This window comes from Triplophysa dalaica, chromosome 9, assembly GCF_015846415.1.
Source record: "Triplophysa dalaica isolate WHDGS20190420 chromosome 9, ASM1584641v1, whole genome shotgun sequence".
Taxonomy (NCBI): domain Eukaryota; kingdom Metazoa; phylum Chordata; class Actinopteri; order Cypriniformes; family Nemacheilidae; genus Triplophysa; species Triplophysa dalaica.
In genome coordinates this window covers 22799992-22822852 of record NC_079550.1, presented here as the reverse complement: position 1 = coordinate 22822852, position 22861 = coordinate 22799992, and the positions used below count along the sequence as shown (strand labels likewise).

The 22861-nt window shown below is 37.8% G+C and overlaps 1 protein-coding gene across 1 annotated transcript in view; it reads left to right on the top strand.

Annotated features, from left to right (window-relative positions):
* The first annotated feature begins 3283 nt into the window (after nucleotides 1-3283).
* The window catches only part of LOC130429240 (NACHT, LRR and PYD domains-containing protein 12-like), a 124733-nt gene continuing 105155 nt past the window's right edge, over nucleotides 3284-22861 (top strand). The window contains exons 1-11 of the mRNA XM_056757695.1: nucleotides 3284-3357; nucleotides 6522-6603; nucleotides 6785-6898; nucleotides 8145-8255; nucleotides 8354-8461; nucleotides 8637-10478; nucleotides 11142-11315; nucleotides 13006-13179; nucleotides 14511-14684; nucleotides 17090-17263; nucleotides 18613-18786. Of these exons, the coding sequence (XP_056613673.1) occupies nucleotides 6554-6603; nucleotides 6785-6898; nucleotides 8145-8255; nucleotides 8354-8461; nucleotides 8637-10478; nucleotides 11142-11315; nucleotides 13006-13179; nucleotides 14511-14684; nucleotides 17090-17263; nucleotides 18613-18786 (3095 nt within the window). The 5' untranslated portion in view covers nucleotides 3284-3357; nucleotides 6522-6553. The remainder of the gene's footprint in view (nucleotides 3358-6521; nucleotides 6604-6784; nucleotides 6899-8144; nucleotides 8256-8353; nucleotides 8462-8636; nucleotides 10479-11141; nucleotides 11316-13005; nucleotides 13180-14510; nucleotides 14685-17089; nucleotides 17264-18612; nucleotides 18787-22861) is intronic.

Sequence of the window (22861 nt, the reverse complement as noted above, 5' to 3'; positions counted from 1 at the left end):
AGTTGTTTTTGTACTTTTGACAGAGCCAGACTAGACATTTCCAACACATGACAGTACTTGTTCTAAGACAAGCTAACTAATCGCCAACTCCAGCTCTGTACTAAACTCAGAAAGACATCAGATTGATATCTGAGGAAGAAGTGCTTTTCTCCAAAAAAAGTCAAACTATGTTTTTTAAACAATACTTACGTAGTAGTCAGAGATGAGCTCTTGCCCACTCTCTCCCATGTATTCAATGAGGCGTCTTAGAGTCACGTCTCTCTTCTTCACCACATTCAACTATATTTGGATCCTATAGTTGGTAAGTGAATAATGAAAAACTGAATCTCTCAGGCAATATAACTACAAACATACAATGCCATTATCAGTGTGGGTCTACCTATTCAACAGAGCTTATAAATATATATATATGACACTTTTATACCACTTTTTCCTCACCTTTATCAGTTCTTGATGCGTTAACCAACTGCTCCACTCTGCACACTAAACAGGTCCAGAAGTTTTGGAGTGAACTTGTCCAGCTGGGACATGAACGCTGACTCTAGTGAACTGCAGCACACCTTCTGAATTCTTCATTTATCTGTAATGCATCAATTGTTAGACTCTTATTTGAAACACTCAAGATGTGTAAAGAAATGTCATCCTTTCATGTTTATGTAATCCAACACGCAGTGCTGTTGCTGTCAGTATTATCTTTCTACTTTAAGTCTAAAACCTTTTTTTACCCTTATTCACAACACAAAGCAGGAGAGAGCAACACAGTTATACATATTGACCCATTTTCATGATAACACGTTGCAGAGAGACACGCCATTATGTCCTTATTTTTTTTTCACTCATGCCTCGACGACAACAGTGATTACAAAACTAAAGTTAGCAGTTAACGTGACCTTTGCCCGACACATGGACGAGAGGCCAGAATAATGCACATTCACCGAGGCTAACGTTATTAGATTCCTTAAACTAATAAATAACGGTGTTGTATTTAAAAAGTCCACAAACTACATTTACATTTAGTCATTTGGCAGACGCTTTTATCCAAAACGATTTACAGTGCACTTATTACAGGGACAATCCCCCTGGAGTAACATGGAGTAAAGTGTCTTGCTCAAGGACACACTGGTGGTGGCTGCTGGGATCAAACCAGCAACCTTTGATTTACCAGTTCAGTGGTTTAACCCACTAGACCACCATCTCAAACTAAGTAGAAACAGCATTAATCTCACATATATCTTACATATACCTCTCCTACGTTAGCGATAGCTGTTTAAGATTAATGTTAAGAGCTTCGGTGAGGCCTCATGGCGCTTGAAAAACTGACAAACTTAACGTTGCTGTCTGATACCGGGCGATGCTTTTACATGTTATAGTGCAATAAGTGCTCATTCGACTAAAATCTAACTTTATGAAATGTAAATAGTTACTAACATGTGTTGCACGTTGTATAAAGACCTCAAAAACTCCACAAAAATCCGAATGGCACTGGTCCTGTGCAGGTGATGAGCAACGGTCTCGTTGTTTTTACTTTGGATAGAAACACTTAAGGAAAGTTTTGCAAAGGCAATTTATTGTGAAGTTTAGTAAAATCAATTTTTTGATAGGTAATATTAAGTTACCAATACATTCACACTATTTACTTATGTAAAACCTAAATTAATTCAAAAAGAAAAGGGAATCAATTTATTGAAAGAAATATACTGTTTAAAATAAATTACGACAGAAAAAACCCTTGAAGGACTTTTTACATATTCATTTGTTTTCTTGTTGTTCTTTACTCACAATACACTCACAAAAAAGTGTGACTTGAAGCTTGAATTGCTCTGATGGAGGAAGAGTTCCTTGTTTTGTCAAGACCCTCATCAGTCCCTCCAGGATTTAGCAATTTTGTTGTTGTAGAATGAACAAGCACCAACATTTGAAGGATCTGAAGAGATTCTGTATGGAGGAAAGGACTCGGATGACATGTCATGTGTTCTCAAAACTCATCAGACATCAAAGACTCAGAACTGGATTAAATACAAGGGTGTTTTTGTCAACAATGTGATATTCCTCCACTTCCAATTGTTTTATTTCAAAGAAATGTTTCAATATTGTAGATTTTTAAAATAAAAACAAGATACAATTCTGATTTATTTTTACAGCCCTCTTTACTCATGTTTATCAAGCCGCCGTCACAAATCTGTTGTAGGTTTGGGCCGACAAACGATGTCATCCTCCATCGCCGATTGCTGAATGACATGAGGATGTTGAGCTGGTATCATGATTCCACAAGAGATGTTTCACTTTCATCACGTGACTCCTGCTGCTCTGTGCTGCAACGACACATACAAATTAAGCCTAAAATAAAACAACATCAGATTGTGAAGAAAATGTCAGCTGGAGACGTAGACACATCAGAATGTTAACTGAAGGGACACAAAAACTTTAATGTTGAAGGGCTGTAGTTGGTTTAAAAGTTAGCAGTGGATCAGAGTTGGGCGATGTTCACCAAATGAGCATCAGATGATGGCTACAGTGACACATTGTGATGGATGATGTCATCGCCCTGCGGTGTTTAAAGTGAGGCAGGAGCTGCACAGAGAGTGATTGTATTCTTATTCTCATGTTATATTCATTAAAAGACTTATAAAATGAGACACGACTTCTTTATAAAACACAAGCTGCTCAAACTGTGATCCTCAGCAAGCATATCTCCACCAGGAGCTCTTATCACTATTAACACAGCCTAACCTGCTCCTGCAAGAGCCCACATCTCTGCTCTCCTCTGTCTCAGTGACCACCACTTCAGCAGGAGCTTTATCTTCATCTTCTCACTGTTAACATAGCAGCACTCACGTCCTCAGGGCCTTAACCCTCCTTCTCACGCCCTACCCTGAACAGACTCTTCCACCTCCGTTACCTTAAGCCTTGCGTTTTTTGGGATGTATGCGTCACCCGGCTTCTGTTTGGCTTAAATTTCTAGGATAAAATACAGCTGAGTTTCCGGTAATTAATACGTAAAGTATTCGTATTTAGGGGCATTTTTTGTGTTTTAGAAAAAGCAAAACAGAGAAATATTTTGTGTAATTACTCACTAAATAAAAACAAACTTCTTTTGGTTCTGTTTTTTGGTCAAAATGGATATAGAAATATAGGAAGATATGCAGATTATAGTTCTTCATTTTAAGGTGTTTTCTCTTATTGTTTAAGGAAGCTTTATAACCACATTTGTTTCGTATTTTGCAACTCTGGCGTCTACCGTCAACTCACATGACTCTCGTCTGAAAGAGCAGAACAACACAAATACACTTCATGATTCACAAATGAAGCAGCTCTCTCTGGACCGGATAATCCTCACTGTACACTAGAGAAACTGAAGTAAGATCTCTTTAAGATTGACATATTTACTGTTGTATGAATAACACTTTAAAATAAATAGTAATATTTTAATTATATTAAGAGTGGCTCAATTCCTTAAAAAGATTTTTCATTTTATAATATTGTTTATATTAAAGAATAGGATGTTCATGTAAAGTTTACTGAGGCATGTTTAAAATACAGTATATGTCACAGATATTATTCCAAATACAAAAATATATGAGCCATATATAGCTAAAGAATGTATGATCAAAAAAGGCCCCGATGTTGAAAAAATACTTTTTAAAGACTGTCAAAGAATCTGTCACTTCATCTACTAACTTTGCGCCCTCATGTTTTGAAAACATCCGGCATTACCTTGTCATATGGTATTTGTTATATATTCAGGTTATATATAAATTTTATTTAAAAAAAAACACCCTGCAAGATGTTCTGTGTTATCCTGTTACTTTTTACTTTTCAGTGACTTCCTGTTTGTGTCATGTGTTTTGTAGTCCTTCGTAGTTTTTCGTGCAAATTAGTTCCCCAGGTGTTTCTTGTTTTCTCGTTTCTCTTTGGCATGTTCAAGCTCAACCCGGTGCATAACTTTTTGCAACAGTTTCTGGGTTGAACGACATGTTTCCTGGAAACAGTTTGCAACGGTGTGGGACAGGGTTTGAGATGTGTTTTCTCTTGTTTGTTGGGTGTGTCAAGAATGTCAGCCAATCAGCAGCAACACGTATAACCCACACGGTATTAAAGAGACAGATCGCACAATGGGTCCAACTAAGGTCGTGTCTGCTGCAGCTCGCTTTACACACCAATTGAAGATATTGGAAGAGATTTTTTTGCAGTATTCAACACATATTTATACCCATTTCATCAGACTCCGAAAATTCTTCAAAAAGAACACAAAGAATGACCATCTCAGCTTCAGTAGTTCAACTCTTGCGTCATCACTAGGGTGTTCAACCACACAACCGTATCGGTGTCGTGGGCAGCATATATCAATAGAAGAACCGTTGATCTGCAACGCTGCTATTGGCTGAATGTTACGTCTAAAGATGTTGTTACTTCCATTTTTGTTTTACCGCTGCTACATCTGCAAAGAAAAGCGGTACAAAGAGAAAGAAAATGTGATTTTGTCACTTATTTTTATATGTATTGTGAATTACTGATTTCTCTCCACTAAAATGCACAGTTCTATAAACATTTTTAAATGTTGAATATATGCAAATTAAAAAGCAAAACCTTCAAGGCATTGACCTTAACAAGAAAGAAGACTTGAGACAAAACTTCACACGAAGTGTTTCATCAATTGTTGAATAATAATAAAGAAATGATATTCCCAAACGTTAAATCTCATGAAGGTCAGTGTAGTAGATTAAGTGAAGTGTCTGGAGATCATCATCAGCTGCTTCTTCATCACAGGTCTCTTCTCTTTTCTGATGATGTGTGTCGTGTAGCTCATGGCACCAGATCCGGACCTGGGCATAGGCGGAGTAGGCAAATGCTAGAGTAAAATGAGTAAAGATTTTATTTATAATTCATCATCTTAACGCGTTATTAATTATGTCACCTAGTGAGATCTGTGCAGCTAATCTCACTCCCAGACTACAATTTACATTATGTTGTGTTCAGACCGATCATGTTTCTTGCTCTTTATTACTCTTGGGAACAGTTAGTTATTTTCCTCAAGGCAATTTCTCGCCCGAGTTGAATTATTTCAAATTGCACAGAAGACACGATTTACGCACGTCCGCAGCCCGTCTGCTTTTATTTCTATGCGTTGACTCTGTATGTAATTAACTGGAACATATAACTTAATTCACGTCAATAAACCTTATTATTGTCTGAGGCAGTGTGGTAAGAGTTCTTGCCATTTTGTACTTCTCTCTGGTTAGAAGTTTGGACCTTGTTCAGAGCAGGTTTAGGTAGGATCGGTTACGCATGTCAGCCACTTATGCAAACACAAACCCGTGTATACAAAACTTTTATACACAGGTGAAAGGGAAAATAAATCAAAAACATATCAGATGTGAAAAGGTAGGAAACAAAAAATGTTGGTATATAGAGGTGCAAATTATAGGTTACAATTGCTTACAGAACCACTCTACTGGTAACTCTGATTTGCGATGTATTTTACTGATTTCAACTAAGTTAACTGAAAGTGTGTGTCTCTATAGCATGTGCCATTTATTTAAGAAAATCCAACACATAATTTGGGGTTGAAAAAATGTATAAAAACTATTTCTCATTAACCCTTATCTTAATAATAATCACAATCAAATATTTGTTTTATGAGCTCTAATATTCAAATACTATTATTGAGAAATATAATAGTATATATTTTATTTTATTTGCAACATTATTTTCAAACCATGAGAAGGTAATTAGAAACATTTTTTTACAAACATTTGTAGTTATTTATTTACTTCCTATTTATATTATCTTCCTATTTTATAATCATTTTTATTTATTAATTTATATTATATAAGAGGTGCGCAATCCTAAATCTTGCCTAGGGCACCAAAAGAGGCTGGTCCAGCCCATCATGACACAGTACCAGGATCTGTCAGGTACAACCCTCAGACCATATACATAAACATACATTAAACCCTTGAAATTACTGTTAATAAATAAATGTTAGGTTAGTAGTAAAACAGTATTCATATTGATAATGTGCACAGCAAAATGATACAAATCAATGGAAAAGAATTAGACGAAACACTTGCCAAGTGAACCTTGATCACAGGAGTGGCTTTTGATTATTTTACACCTGAGTGAAGTTTACTTCTTGAAAACAGAAATCTTATCCTAACATTTTAATCACGAGTGTGTAGCCGACTTGCTGTTCACTTTAAGTTACTAGAAACATTTTGATGGAGGTAAGTGTTCTGCATCGTCGTGTTCACTAAAGTTGTTGAAATTATATTTCTATGAAAATAATATTTTATAATGTTTATATTGAAACCGTTTTTATGTTGTTCTTTTGTTTTGCTAGTTGGTTCTGGCTTTAATTTGATCTCTTTGTGCAATGTTTTAGTGTTAAAGCATGTAAAGTATTTAAAGCTCAATGACAGAGTGGATTTAGTCAAAAGCAGTGCAGAGACTGTTTACAGACTTTTGATTTACAGACATTTTCTTATCGACCCAGAATGACAATAATGTGTTGATCTGTTAAGATTCATGAGTGGAGTTCAGATTGATGTGATTTATGGATGATTCACAAACATTCAGAGATGGAGATTATACTCCAGGATTCAGGTATTATTATTTAAGTTTATGTTTAAAATGGTTTTATGTATAATTTACGTTTTTAATGTCAATTCATAATTAAGTTATATGTTATACTATATGTAAAGTTACATGAAGCATTGATAAAAACATGATTTCAATATCAAAGCTGTGATTCACACACAGAACAATGTTCAATGTTTTATTTCAGATCAGAACAGAAGAGATCAGACTCATGTGAGATCAGTTGCGTGTCTATGAAGAGTGATGCGTCTATGGGGAAACCACTGACATTTAAGGGTGAAGATACATCACCTGATCAGAGGTAGGACTATTGTACAATATGCAATAAAAGTAGTTTTTACTTCCTTTTTAGATCCTTCCTTTTTTTTGTGAATGTATATATATAATTTGTGCATGTGAATTAGGTTTTATGCAAGTGTACATTGTGTTTTATGTGTGAATAATTAATGAGATCTAATTAGTATCGCCCATTAGTAACCCAGATGCTGCAAATCATTTTGAGAGGAGCAGTTTAAGATATTTAAGATATTAATTATAAATATGTCTTTCAATAACAAATATGAAATTATATTTACAAATGATTAAACCAGCTGCCTGTTCGTGACATTTGAACGTTGTTTCTTACTTTAAAACCGAAAGGGCTTTTCCTCGCCGATGGTCTGCATTAAGTAAAAATGAGCTGATAAAATATTTCAAATTTGTTAAGGAATAGAAGGACTGAATCGCAGGAGTTTCAGAAGTGAGAGTTTATTTAGCACATGGTGTAAAAATCAACCAGAAACCAAAAAGTGGCGGGAACTCCTGGGACAATAGTAGAACAGAAAGATAATCCAAATGAGGACTGGTTGTGCGAGCACCAGTAACAGCAAATGTGGTGGGCAGAGAGAAATTTAGCCGAACAAACCAAGATCCAAGCCAGTTCTCTCTCGATTCGGCCTCACCGTAACAAGACACTGAATTAAGTGCTTTATGGTAAATCCAGAATATGCATGGAGAGGTCATAACATGAGATATCAGTTCATCCAATAATACAGATTTAAATCATTCCATAACAAGTGAAATGAGAAGAGGGGAATACATAGGAAAACAGAGATGAGTAACAGGTATGGGAAATAATCAATGACGTAGTAATGAAAGTAAAACAGACTGAGAGTCACAGGGTAATGAGGCACATGTGTGATAAAGAGCATGTGGAGCCCAAAAGAACAAAAATTATAGATAACAACAAACCAACCAAGACAGAGTATGACAAAATTCATATTTTTTGTCAAGTTTTTTTTCATGTGGCCTGTAGCCGTGTAATAAGCGTGATAATGTACAAGCAGCCGGCTGTTATCTCGAAATAACCCCCTTCATACAGTCCTGATCACACTATCAGAGCTTATTTCTGTGATAACAACCTGCTGTTGTACATTATCCATTACTAAATGATCATTGTGTGAAATCTTCACTTGTCTTGCCTCTACATTAATAAGACTAATAAAGATTATACATATGATTGGTTGGGACTTTGTTGGTTATCACACATCTACTGTTCATTGTTACAGATCAGCTCATCAGAAGAGATCAGACTCACCTAAGATCAGTTGTGTGTCTATGAAGAGTGATCAGTCTTTGATGGAACCACTGAAATTTAAAGACACATCACCTGATCACAGGTACAACAGATATGTATAAATATGTGCTATAAAATAAATCTAATGAATTAACATCAGACAGTCTGACAATGTATGATTGGCTTTATTCTCTGTTTTAGGTCATTAATGTTGTCTGGATCATACTCATCAGATCAGATCAGAGTGTCTGTGAGTGATCAGACTATAAGTGATCTACAGTCAGATGAAAGAGACTCTCATAGTTCCAGGTAAAATTAAAGTGTTTCTCACTTTTTACTTTATGAGAATACATTTCTTTAGAGTTCTGAAATGACTATATACACTTCAGTCAATAAAAATACTTCATGCATTATGAATAAATATAATTTATTAAGGTCATTATAGATCTACACTCCTTTAATATCCGTGATCATCTGTGTACAGTTATTGTCGTCATCTTCCTGAAGTCCTCAACACATTCAGATCAAACCTGAGGAAGAAATTTGAGTGTTTGTGTGAAGGAACATCAGATGAGAGAAACCCAACACTGCTGAATGAGATCTACACAGAGCTCTACATCACAGAGAGTGAAAGTGGAGAGATCAGTAATGAACATGAGGTGAGACAGATTGAGACACAATCCAGGAGAACAGCAACAGAGGACACACCAATCAAATGCAATGACATCTTTAAAGCTTTACCTGCACAAGACAAACCCATCAGAAGTGTGCTGACAAAGGGAGTCGCTGGCATTGGAAAAACAGTCTCTGTGCAGAAGTTCATTCTGGACTGGGCTGAAGGGAAAGAGAATCAGGACGTCCACCTCATATTTCCACTTCCTTTCAGAGAGATCAATCTGATGAAGAACCAAACACTCAGTCTTTTACATCTTCTTCATCTTTTCTTCCCAGAGACAAAAGAAATGGAAATCTCCAGCGGTGAATATAAAGTGTTGTTCATCTTTGATGGTTTGGATGAGTGTCGTGTGTCTCTGGATTTTCACAGCAGTGTGAGGTTGTGTGATGTCAGTGAATCAGCCTCAGTGGACGTGATGCTGACAAACCTCATGAAGGGGAATCTGCTTCCCTCTGCTCTCATCTGGATCACCTCCAGACCAGCAGCAGCTGATCTCATCCCCTCTGAGTGTGTTGATCGAGTCACAGAGGTACGAGGCTTCACTGACAAACAGAAGGAGGAATACTTCAGCAAGAGAATCAGTGATGAGAGTCTGAACAACAGAATCATCTCACACCTGAAGTCATCCAGGAGCCTCTACATCATGTGTCACATCCCAGTGTTCTGCTGGATTTCAGCCACTGTTCTAGAGAGAATGTTGAGTGAAGCAGAGAGTGAAGGAGAGATCCCCAAGACTCTCACTCAAATGTACACTCACTTCCTGATCATTCAGACAAACATCAAACATCAGAAGGACTATGAGAAGAAAGTGAAGAATGATGAAGACATGATCTTCAAACTGGCCAAACTGGCTTTTGAGCAGCTTGTGAAAGGGAACCTGATCTTCTATGATGAGGACCTGAGAGAGTGTGGCATTGATGTAGCAGAAGCATCAGTGTACTCAGGATTGTGCACTCAGATCTTCAGAGAGGAGTTTGGCTTGTATCAGGGGAAAGTTTACTGCTTTGTTCATCTGAGCATTCAGGAACATCTTGCAGCTCTTTATGCTCACATCTCCATCAGAAACAACAAGAGAAATGTGTTTGCACAAGGTCCTGAAGTGACAGTTAAACAAAGAAAACCTGAAATATTAGGTTGGTTTTCTACAATTCTGGACATATTTAAATCACCAGTTTTACTATGTGAGTTTCATCACAGAGCTGTAGATGAAGCTTTAAAGAGTCAGAATGGACATCTGGATCTTTTCCTGCGTTTTCTTCTGGGTCTCTCACTGGAGTCCAATCAGATTCTCTTACAGGATCTACTGACACACATGAGAAGATGCTCCTACAAGAAAGAGAAAACTGTTGAGTACATTAAACAGAAGATCAGTGAGAATCTGTCTCCAGAGAAATCCATCAATCTGATTCACTGTCTGAATGAACTGGGTGATGATTCACTGCTGCAGGAGATTCAACATTATGTGAAATCTGAATCAGTCGGAAAATCCAAACTCTCCTCTTCACAGTGGTCAGCTTTAGTTTTTGTGTTGTTAATGTCTGAACAGCATTTGGATGAACTTGATCTGAAGAAATTTATTGGAGGTCAAAATAAAGCAGATGAAGTTCTTGTGAAACTGATGCCTGTGATTAAAGAATACAGAAAACTGAAGTAAGTAAAACTAACAACAATCACTTCACTGTTACTGTTTTATTTCTTGTAACCATCACTCACTTTCTAGAAACCTTAAACTCAAAACTAAATCTTTAAGCAACAGTAAACAAATTTATAATTAATCTGACAAAATCAAACAATTACCTGAAAACCTTGAGATCAAAATGAAATTAAGCTTTCATGTCACACATAGACAGTTACTATATAAACACTACAGAGCATCCATTAGACACATGAAGTTATGGAAACACAGCTTGGTTATCAGTTCACAGAGTTGATGTGTATTATTCAGTGTATCTGATGTGTGAATTATAATCAGATAAGTGTAAAGATGTCACATCACAGTTTGATGGTGTTGATCTAGTGTTTGTGTTATCAAAGGTTTTGTTTTGTTTGTGTGGAGTTTCTCTAAAGCACTGTGATGTTCTTCAACAAGAACTCAAAACTCTTCAGTGTTCTTCATCAATCTGATGTTCATGAGCTTCAACATCAAACATCTGCGTTTAACAACAAACACAACAACAATATTACACTTATTACACTCACATGTGTTTATATGAGTAAAGACACAATGAGAACTGATTAGTCTATTTTATTATTGTTAAATTTTCTCTTTTTTATTTCATGTTTAGCAGCAATGTTTGTTATTTATCTCTACAGTTTGAGTCAGTGTAAGATCACAGATGAAGGTTGTGTTGCTCTGACTTCAGCTCTGAGATCAAACCCCTCACACCTGAGACATCTGGATCTGTCTGATAATAATGTAGGAGATTCAGGAGTGAAGCTGATCTCTACTGTACTGGAGAATCCTCACTGTAAACTGGAGACACTGAAGTAAGATCATCTCTCTGATAGTCACACACACTGATCACACAACATTCATTCATGTTTATCAGTGTGTACTTTTAAAACATAAATAAATAATACTGTAAACACTCCATTAAATTCAGTTGTTTGGCTCGACATCAAGTGATCAGTCAGTGCTTGAAGTTCATGTGTTGAAGCAGAAAAATCAGGCGTGAAAATATCTGAGTGACTTTGACAAGCGCCAGATAGAGATGATAGAGACTGGGTCAGATCATGGGGTCAAGAAAAATCATCTTAATTAGATATAATCTCAAACAGAAGTTTTAAGCATCACTTCATTTCTAATGCAACTTTTCTTGTCCAGTAATCTTGATTTAAGATTCTTTAGATATTTGGATTGGAAACGAGACAAAATTACTAAGAAAAGCATTTTTTGTAGTGTAGCTCTATACATGACAACAGATTGATAAATGAATGGTCCAAAGAAGGCGAGTGAATACAAACGTGTATTTAGTCTTGCAATGCAGTTCAAAATAACCACCCTTGCTTTACTACTGTTATTAGCGAGCTAACGCTAATTTGTCATGCTTGTCAATCTCGATAACGAGTAAACATCCGCACCAGGGACATTACGTTCCTCACTTCAAAACGGAACAAAAGTAGGATTCTGTAGCTACTTAACCTGCTGTTGAACTCCCTTCCTTCTCATCACAACATGTTTGAGTTTCAGGTGCTGGATCATTGCCGTGATGCTCCCGCGCCATTACATGTCGCGTTTGCATATTTTGCAGTTAACACACTTTTACTGTTAATTTAGTGTGAAATGCTCCAACACCTTGGATGACTTTGGTCGCGCGGATTTCTCTGTCTTCGGCATGTATCTTTCCTCCGCTCGTTTATTTTATTCCGATCTCTGTGTCTCTGTCAGCTCGTGTCTCTCGGGGTGCAGCGGTGCTCGTGCGTGTGAACACACAGCAGACAGCGAGTGATGTTACTGGAGGAGTTGTTTAGTGTTTTCATGATGAATACTGTCAGTTCAAAAGATCATCTCTCTGATAGTCACACATGTACTGATTCTTACAGTAGCAGAAAACATCAAGTGTTTTTAAAACAAAGCAGAATTTATGGGACATAAAAGTTATGAAGTGATCTGATCAGACACAAGCTCCTCTTTGCTGGTTTTTTGTATGAACAGGTTTTCTCCTCTATTCATTATTAAAAACATTGTGTCAGGTACTCTTGTGTGTTTCAATGTTTATTTAATGATGACATAACTGAGGAACATTTGTCAAACCTGACAATCACACTCGGTCACGCAGCAAAAAAACACCAAAATAAAGTGTCTCGTCATTCTTGATCATGAACTCTGGAGCAGTTGACTTGTGATAAAAACACAATCTGACCCAACAGACCAACAAAACAGACTGTATGAGAGTGTTTGTGTTGATCTTTAAAGATTCTGAGCACAACTTTAACATTCAAGCCGATCTGTTATTGTACATTAATGTGACAGTAAGAAGTGCATCATACAACACATATGTTCTGAAAAAATCATCTGAACAAGTAATAAATTCTGACACTTTATTCTGAACAAATGAAAATGTAAATCTTAGTGATGTCATTTTATAAAACATTATTTTATATAGTCATTATTTTTATTTAATAATGACATTCTGCTGAAGTGAGAGACTGAAGTGTGTGTTATTGTTCTCTACAGGTTGAGAGAGTGTAAGATCACAGATGAAGGTTGTGTTGCTCTGACTTCAGCTCTGAGATCAAACCCCTCACACCTGAGACATCTGGATCTGTGTGATAATAATGTAGAAGATTCAGGAGTGAAGCTGATCTCTACTGTACTGGAGAATCCTCACTGTGAACTGGAGACACTAACGTAAGATTTAATAAAACATTTTATTTCATCCTCTTTCAAATTATAAATAAATCTTATTTAGTTACTTTACTAGTCATTGTTGTCAACTTAGTGACTTTGTTTGTAGATTAAGTGTCTTATTATAAAAGCATGTAGTTATAAATGTGGTGAGTTTGTATAAATGTTAAACACAAGAGCAGGAGCACATTACTGTGTTCAGTGAGTGACAGGAAGAAGCAGCACATTCACTTCAGACCGCACTGACACGTCAATGACATGTGTACATACACAACTGTGTTTCAACAACTCATCACTTACTGTCCTTGTTTGAGTCATTTTCATTTCAAACATTTATGAGTGTCTGGACATCTGAACATGAACACAGCTCATCTATAAACACACACAGTCTGATACACATTTGATCAGTTCAGTCACTGCTGGTTAACATGTAGTTTAACTGCTCACGTTCACTCACTATTTCACTATTAACAGAAAAGACAAATAAGTAAATAATAACAGATTTATTGTGTATTTGACTGTTTTATGATTTATTAAAATACATCTTATGACAGTTGAGAGAGTAGAGAAGAGAAGCACACAGTCATGACTCCTCTCTCATATTGATCTCTTCTTCTTTTGTTAACACACATGAAAAGCACGACTGCCAAAGTGTGATTGATCTTGTGTTTGTTTATAACCTTGTGTTGTAGTCTATGATTCAGTAGGTGTCATCATCATACATGTGCTCCTGAAGTTTATAAGATCCATGTCACACAGTGTGATCTGTCATGATCTTATAAGAGGACTGAAATCACACAGTCTGTATCAGGCTTTAGGATTCAGGAGAAGGATGAAATGAAAAGACACGAGGATGAAGTTTGCTTTAAGTGATGAAGCTTTAAGTGAAATGACACTGATCCTCACTCTGTGTAGAAACTTCATTTTCTATCATCAAATATCAAGTTCATCAAACACTATCAGACATTTTCTCAGACAGAGATTAGATTAAACAAGAGTTAAATAAAGACATTAAAGACGTTTTTACGAACATGCCTTACAAGAAAACAATGACACTGATATATTTATATATTACCCCCCAGAACCCTCTTTACATTAATGATAATCTACTGGACTGTATTACGTACACTACTGTGAGAAACTTGTTTTATACTGTCGATACTTTAGATTTTTTTTACTTAAATTAATCCAAAATTTGTTTCATAGTTTTTTAGAAAAAAATATATCTTAATTTACATTTTAAGTTTTATTCTTTATAATTAAACGCTTCACTCAACACAAACATCTGTGTGTCTGAAGTGAGAGAATGAACTGTGTGTTATTGTTCTCTACAGGTTTTGGAGGTGTGAGATCACAGATGAAGGTTGTGTTGCTCTGACTTCAGCTCTGAGATCAAACCCCTCACACCTGAGACATCTGGATCTGTTTGGTAATAATGTAGGAGATTCAGGAGTGAAGCTGATCTCTACTGTACTGGAGAATCTTCACTGTAAACTGGAGACACTGAAGTAAGATCATCTCTCTGATAGTCACACATGTACTGTTTCTTAGTTCATCATCTGCTATATTCATGTTCATGGGTTGGTTGGGGAGTATTTGAGATGCAGGAATGTCATAAAAACACAAACACAAAACTTTACATTATAGGTGTATTATGATTGTCAAAACATTTGATAACTAAAATCATATGATGCAATTTCTTGTTTTCCTGTATCTTTGGTGTGTTCATGCTTATATTAGACAATAAAATTGCACGAATGAAAGTCTTAAACCAAAACAGATGTTTAATTTAAAAGCGGAGGCTCATCCAAACCTTCCTAAAACGTCTCTTTTAAACACACTCCCACATGTGTATGTCAGTTTGTGAGAAGCGTTGAAGAAAAAAGGCCAAAATGTTTACGCACAGAAAGAAGGTGTGTGTGTTCACGCTGTAGTGTTGTTGCTACGTCATGTGTTTTATTATTTGTTTGTAACGGACTATTCAAACGAAAGCTTTTTGTTGGTCGTATGACCACAAATGCATAAATTGTTTTATATTTACGAGCGTCAAAGTATCGCCCAAATATTCAGCCAATCACAACTCACTGGGTTGCTGGCCAATCAGAGTACACATCACTTTCACAAAGATGAGTTTTGTTAAAAATCGAGGCGCTTCAGAAAAGTGGGGTAAAGAGAAGCAACAGTAATGCACAGCGTGTGTGAAAATAATGTGTTTTTTTATCATAAACCGTGTAAACACACTTTGTTCCACCAATTATACAATAATGTTCGTTTTAGTCATCCAATAGAACCTCTTTAAATGTTGAGCACAGATCAGATGTGAGAAATCTTGCCATAAAGAAAAACACCACAGAAATAAAGAAACAGACAAAGAAAAAAAGTTGCGCTTCTCGATTTTATTGTTAAATGATGTATTTAAGGATATACAAGTATACATTTTTATTTGAATAGATTAAACACAACCAATAAACAAACTTTAAAAGCCACACAGTTTACTGAGACTTTGTAAAATGCTTAATGTGAAAAGCACTTAACGTACCCAAACAACCACCAGAAAAAACTCAATTTCAAAGGGGGAAAACAAGACAGGATAATATATATATAAACAAAAACAAGAACAAGGACTGACTAAACTAAGGAAACAAAAACCCTTGAACATCACTAAACTAACACTCACTAGACAGGGAAAACAGGAACAAGGCAAGACTAGGCATCCACAATCAGGACCAAGGACCAAGGACCAAGGACCAAGGACCAAGGACCAAGGACCAAGGACCAAGGACCAAGGACCAAGGACCAAGGACCAAGGACCAAGGACCAAGGACCAATGTAGCGACATCAAACTCAATGGAACGTACAATGAACCAGCACAGGACAGTCAACACGAGGATGTTTTAAAGGGAAACAAATCAAAAGGGAACAGGTGCAAGGGATAAACTAATTAACACAAACTAGGAGACAGGAGGGCAGGAACGATGACGCAAACCGGAGAGAGAGAGTATGGTGACAGATAGGTGCCAAAATAGTCTCTCTCCCACATGAAACAAAGGATCCTGTATGATTCTACCTCTAGACCAAGAAATACCTGACAAGGTGAGGTGGAATCATGACACACAGAGTTTCAGGATCCTGGAGACCAAGAATGACACAGACACAGAAGTGCAGTTCAATCCAAAGTTTATTGTGTTAAGGACCCATATTTATATGCTCGAAACAGGAGGTAACATTTGTCATGGAAAATCACCAGAGTGGAAAATTACCAGACCTTCTGTTTAGTCTTATTCCTCCTGCGAACAATCAGATATGATATCACAAAGTACGTATTCAATAGAAGTACTCAATATTACAGTATCAAAACAATTTTCCCTTGACATCATTAAGAACCTTGAGATGGAGACCAACAGATACTTATATCAGCATAAGACAGCATAAGACATGATACAACTCTCAACGAGGTTACACAAACAGGACCGTAAGGCACATATTACAGGAATAGAAGCTAATCCTAAATGAATGAATGCATATGATATATGAATATTGTATTAGTCACAGATGCAATGTTGTATTAGACATTGTAGAGGACACAGACGAAATCCAGATTCTTAGTCACCTCACTTTTTTTGACATTGAGGAGCGCTGTTAGACCACTGAGACGTTATCAAATGTTTGCAGCATTAAATACACTTCAGCTTTTACACAATTATTACACACAATTGATGACACACTATAGAAACAATGGTGCCTACAGTACTGTGTAAGAAAACAGATGTGTGGTGTGAGAGCGTGAGAACAGCATTTTAATGATGAGGTGAAGATTTAACATGATGATGAATGTTATTCAGTGTAATATGTGTTTCATTCATGACATTCTGCTGAAGTGAGAGACTGAAGTGTGTGTTATTGTTCTCTACAGGTTGAGTTGGTGTGAGATCACAGATGAAGGTTGTGTTGCTCTGACTTCAGCTCTGAGATCAAACCCCTCACACCTGAGACATCTGGATCTGTCTGATAATAATGTAGGAGATTCAGGAGTGAAGCTGATCTCTACTGCACTGGAGAATCCTCACTGTAAACTGGAGACACTGACGTAAGATTTAATAAAACGTTTTATTTCATCCTCTTTCAAATTATAAATAAATCGTAGAAACATCTATTATTTCAGTCTTGAAGGACGTCTAGTCATTGTTGTCAACTTAGTGACTTTGTTTGTAGATTTAGTGTCTTATTATAAAAGCATGTAGTGATAAATGTGGTGAGTTTGTATAAATGTTAAACACAAGAGCAGGAGCACATTACTGTGTTCAGTGGGCGACAGGAAGAAGCAGCACATTCACTTCAGACCGCACTGACACGTCAATGACATGTGTACATACACAACTGTGTTTCAACAACTCATCACTTACTGTCCTTGTTTGAGTCTTTTTCATTTCAAACATTTATGAGTGTCTGGACATCTGAACATGAACACAGCTCATCTATAAACACACACAGTCTGATACACATTTGATCAGTTCAGTCACTGCTGGTTAACATGTAGTTTAACTGGTCACGTTCACTCACTATTTCAGTAATAACAGAAAAGATAAATAAGTAAATAATAACAGATTTATTGTGTATTTGACTGTTTTATGATTTATTAAAATACAGCTTATGACAGTTGAGAGGGTAGAGAAGAGAAGCACACAGTCATGAATCCTCTCTCATATTGATCTCTTCTTCTTTTGTTAACACACATGAAAAGCACGACTGCCAAAGTGTGATTGATCTTGTGTTTGTTTATAACCTTGTGTTGTAGTCTATGATTCAGTAGGTGTCATCATCATACATGTGCTCCTGAAGTTTATAAGATCCATGTCACACAGTGTGATCTGTCATGATCTTATGAGAGGACTGAAATCACACAGTCTGTATCAGGCTTTAGGATTCAAGAGAAGGATGAAATGAAAAGACACGAGGATGAAGTTTGCTTTAAGTGATGAAGCTTTAAGTGAAATGACACTGATCCTCACTCTGTGTAGAAACTTCACTTTCTATCATCAAATATCAAGTTCATCAAACACTATCAGACATTTTCTCAGACAGAGATTAGATTAAACAAGAGTTAAATAAAGACATTAAAGACGTTTTTACAAACATGCCTTACAAGAAAACAATGACACTGATATATTTATATATTACCCCCCAGAACCCTCTTTACATTAATGATAATCTACTGGACTGTATTACTTACACTACTGTGAGAAACTTGTTTTAGACTGTCAATACTTTAGATTTTGTTTACCTAAATTAATCCAAAGTTTGTTTTATAGTTTTTTAGAAAAAATGAATCTTAATTTACATTTTTAGTTTTATTCTTTGTAATTAAACGCTTCTCTCAACACAAACATCTGTGTGTCTGAAGTGAGAGACTGAAGTGTGTGTTATTGTTCTCTACAGGTTGATGAAGTGTAAGATCACAGAAGAAGGTTGTGTTGCTCTGACTTCAGCTCTGAGATCAAACCCCTCACACCTGAGACATCTGGATCTGTCTGATAATAATGTAGGAGATTCAGGAGTGAAGCTGATCTCTACTGTACTGGAGAATCCTCACTGTAAACTGGAGACACTGAAGTAAGATCATCTCTCTGATAGTCACACATGTACTGATTCTTAGTTCATCATCTTCTATATTCATGTTCATGGGTTGGTTGTGGAGTATTTGAGATGCAGGAATGTCATAAAAACACAAACACAAAACCTTACATTATAAGTGTATTGTGATTGTCAAAACATTTCCATCCATCCATCCATCCATCCATCCATCCATCCATCTTCTTCCGCTTATCCGTGGCCGGGTCATGGGGACAGCAGTCTAAGCAGGGATGCTCAGACTTCCCTCTCCCTAGACACTTCCTCCAGCTCTTCCGGGGGGACACCGAGGCGTTCCCAGGCCAGCCGGGAGACAAAGTCCCTTCAGCATGTCCTAGGTCAGGGGTTTTCAACTGGTTCTGTGCCAGGGACCACCATTCTGACTACCAAGTAATCGGTGGCCCACTATTGTGTGTGTGTATGTACCAGGGTTGCCAGGTCCAAGAAATATTTAATTATATGCCGATAACCCCTCAAAACCCGCCCAAAAGGAATGAAAACTAGCCCAATTTTTTCCCTGTGTCGAATCAAAGTTAACAACTCCCTAAAAACGTTTCTATTGCCATATTTTTTTATCTGAATGGTTTCCTGGGTATTGTATATATCGTTTTGTTCTGTTGAACACAAAATACTTATTTTTTTTCTGCTATGTTAGTCAATGATGCCAAAGAATTTTCAGCAGCTAACATTCTACCAAATATCTTTGTGTTCAACCGGACAAATAATTGTATACAGTTTTGAAACAACTAGAGTAACTCATAACAGAATTTTAATTTTTGGGTGGAGTGTCCCTTTACAAATAGAGAAATTCAGAAACTTGCTTAAGAAATAAGGAGGGTTACATTTACTGCATAATATATAATGTGTACAAGCACGTCAATGTTTTAGTTGTTCTAGACTGCGTATAGCGCTGCTCAAACGTGATATTTGGCAGCCGGAAGAATCAAGTGTTGTACACTCATGTCATGAGTGATTTCTTTCATCGTGCAACGTGACATTCACCTGACGAAACATTGGTAAAAACATCATTCGGATGCACTGTGTCTAATACCACCGCTAATTTCTCCTCTTTAGTTGAGCTGAGCTCCTGCGTTCCTCTCTGTACTGTATCTGTCTGTCAGAGTCGTTCTCCACACTTTAGATAACGGGCTGTTCCTGGAGTTGCCAGGTATTCATTCGGAGTCAGATTACACGATAAGAAACGCATCAATTATTGTTGAGCTGAACTGTGGGCCACGCCCCTCCAGCCTTGATACACTAGGCTGAGTGCACCAGGTGAAGGTGATTTACTAATCATTTTGGGGTTGGAGTCACGCACACACAAACTCTCTACAAAGCAGTAGTGGGAGCAAGCAGCATGAGAGGTGAAGGAGATCTGGACGTTTAGACTGAAAACCTAAGACTGTTGGAGCAAAACAAAGCTTTCAAGGAAGACGCAGCCGGTGAGCTCCTTTCTATTCTTGGATGTAACTGGGCATTATTGTTGTTGTCCATTGGTTGCAAGTCATTGTAGGTAAATGCAGTTAAATCTAATGTCTTTTAAAATCATGTGAGCTGATTGAAATGCAAATGTTATGTATTTAGATGTGTCTTAAAAGCTGCTAAGTTATTGCATAGTAAATCACGAGGTTGAGCCAAATTCCATACTGTGAAAGTATTGCAGATGTGTGCCATATTTAAATTATTTCTGGGTATTGAGAATTTAATACTCATGTGTTTCATAGAATGTATTTATTTTTGTTTCATTGTTTAAAATGGTATTTATTCATGTTTAAAGGTTTTTCAACTGGATATTCATATTGCATCAATCTTCTAAATAAAGAAAAGAAAGCAAAAGTGTGATGAGTGGAATCCTGTAAAGTCTTCCTGAAAATTAGCTGCCCTGTCAAGTGGGGAGTTTTGCACACTATAACTTTGCAAAAGCAAAGGAACTTGACAGTGAAAAACCGGCCGACGCGACCGGCCAGGCCTGGAAACCCAGAAGCCTGGTGAGAAACAGAACGTCACCTTACTTCATGCTTCTGGAATAGAAGATGTCCGACTCAAAATCGCTGGAGCAGCTTAAAGCCAACAGAACAACGGCGAAGCGGCAATTCTCCCGGCTGGCCAACAAGGTTGTGAGGATGCATGCAATATTGCCTGAAGAGGAGCTCAGAGACAGTTTCAAAAGGCTTACAATTGAGGCCAACAAAGTCATGGAGGCAAATGATGATGTGGAGGCCCAGTGTATGGCAGAAGTGGAGTTGGATAAAGGTGCTACAGTTCCTGTGCTGAGTGAGCAACAAAAAGCCGATGTTGGAAAAGCGGCAAGTGAGTGTGAAACCAAACTGAAGGATGTGGAAAATCTTGTCCAAAAGACACTTTGGGCTAACTTTGGAGAAGAGGAACTGACTATGGCGGTAAAAGCTGCAGAGGGTAACTTAGAGTGTCTGGCATCCTTCGAACTCAGCAGAGGCAAAGAGGCTTTCGACTTTATGTTCGACTACCTGGAAAGACTGGTTGAAAAGGCAAAAGAGCTGCACAAGCAGTGGAAGTGTTGGGCCCCTCCTGCTGAGCAGAAAGACTTCCAGTGGCGCATACGAGAGCTTGACCAGGCTATTCCAAAGTTAATGTCAAGAAAAGCACAATTTATTCAAGCAAAAGCTGAAGAAGATGCTGAAAAGGATTTGACTGCAGCTCCCAAAGGCTACCCATCGTCAGCCATTAGACTGAAGCCAACTTCCCTCCCTAAATTTACTGGCATCAAGCGTGACTTTCACTGCTGGAGAAGAGACTGGGAGGCCCTTCAGGTGCAAGGGGAACCGACTGGGTCGAAAGAAGTCAAAAAGTTCCAGCTTCTTGATAGTTTAGATGAAAGGATAAAGAGAGATCTTCGCTTGACAACTTATAAAACAGCAGACGACATCTTTCGTGTGCTGGAGAATCGGTTCGGAAGCCAAACTGTGATCGCCATTGAGATAGTTGAGGAATTGCAGAGGCTTCCAGCTGTCAAAAGCTACCAGCCAAAGAAGATTGTTGAGCTCATCCAAGCTGTTGAGAAAGCTCTTGAAGACCTGAGTGACCTTGGAAACACTGGTGCTTTAAAGAACCCTCTGGTGACTAGGTCCATTGAAAGCAAACTCCCTGATGCACTGAAGAAAGAGTGGCTACTTTGTGTAGCTGAAAAGGGCAGTGCTGATCCAGACAAGCGCTTTGATGGTCTTCTAGCTTTCCTCAAGGGTCAAGAAAGCATCTATGAGCAGCTGGACCAATTGAGGGATGAAGACCCACCAAGAAAAGAAATCCGGGCTGAGCAAAGGCAAGCCAGAACCAGGGCCTTAAACCAGTCAAGCAGCCATCTTTACGGATGTGTCGTTTGTGGCGACATCAAGCATAAGAGAAAACTCTACTTCTGCAGAAAGTTCCGCGCGCTCAGACTCCCAGAGAAGAAGGATGCTGTAAGGAAACTGGGAGCCTGCGGGAAATGTTTGGAGGTTCATGATGATGATGATGACCACTGCAAAACGTCCTTTTTGTGTAGAAATCCTGAATGTGAAGGCAGGCGGGGGGCAGAACACCACTATTACCTATGTCCCAGTGCTGAAACATTCAGAGGCAGCACAACCCAGAGGAAGAGCAAAGGCAGCATGGTGGGAGGTGGAAGCACAAGGAACTACACTGAGGTACAAGAAGAATTCTTCAGCAAACTATCGCCTGAGTTAGCCCAGCAATGCCAAGATGTATTCTGCAACACAGTGTCTAGAACCTGCCATGCTGCAAAAGGGCACTCAAGTCTTCTGAAGGGAGGCGGCTTAGTAGAGTGGCCTGTCATCATGATGCTACTGGAGGTTAAGGCCAATGCTGGACAAAGGATTGGTACCTTGATTGACCTAGCTTCAGACACCAATTACATCACCCACGAGGCAGCAGGTCGACTTAATCTAAGAAGTGAAAGAATCACACTCGTGGTCCATGGTGTAGGAGGAATGAAAGTCTTCGTCAAAACAAGGCGTTATCTCTTAAAGATCCGCGTTGGCACCTCAAGAGGTACCTTCAGGTCTCACCAGTTGATTTGCTA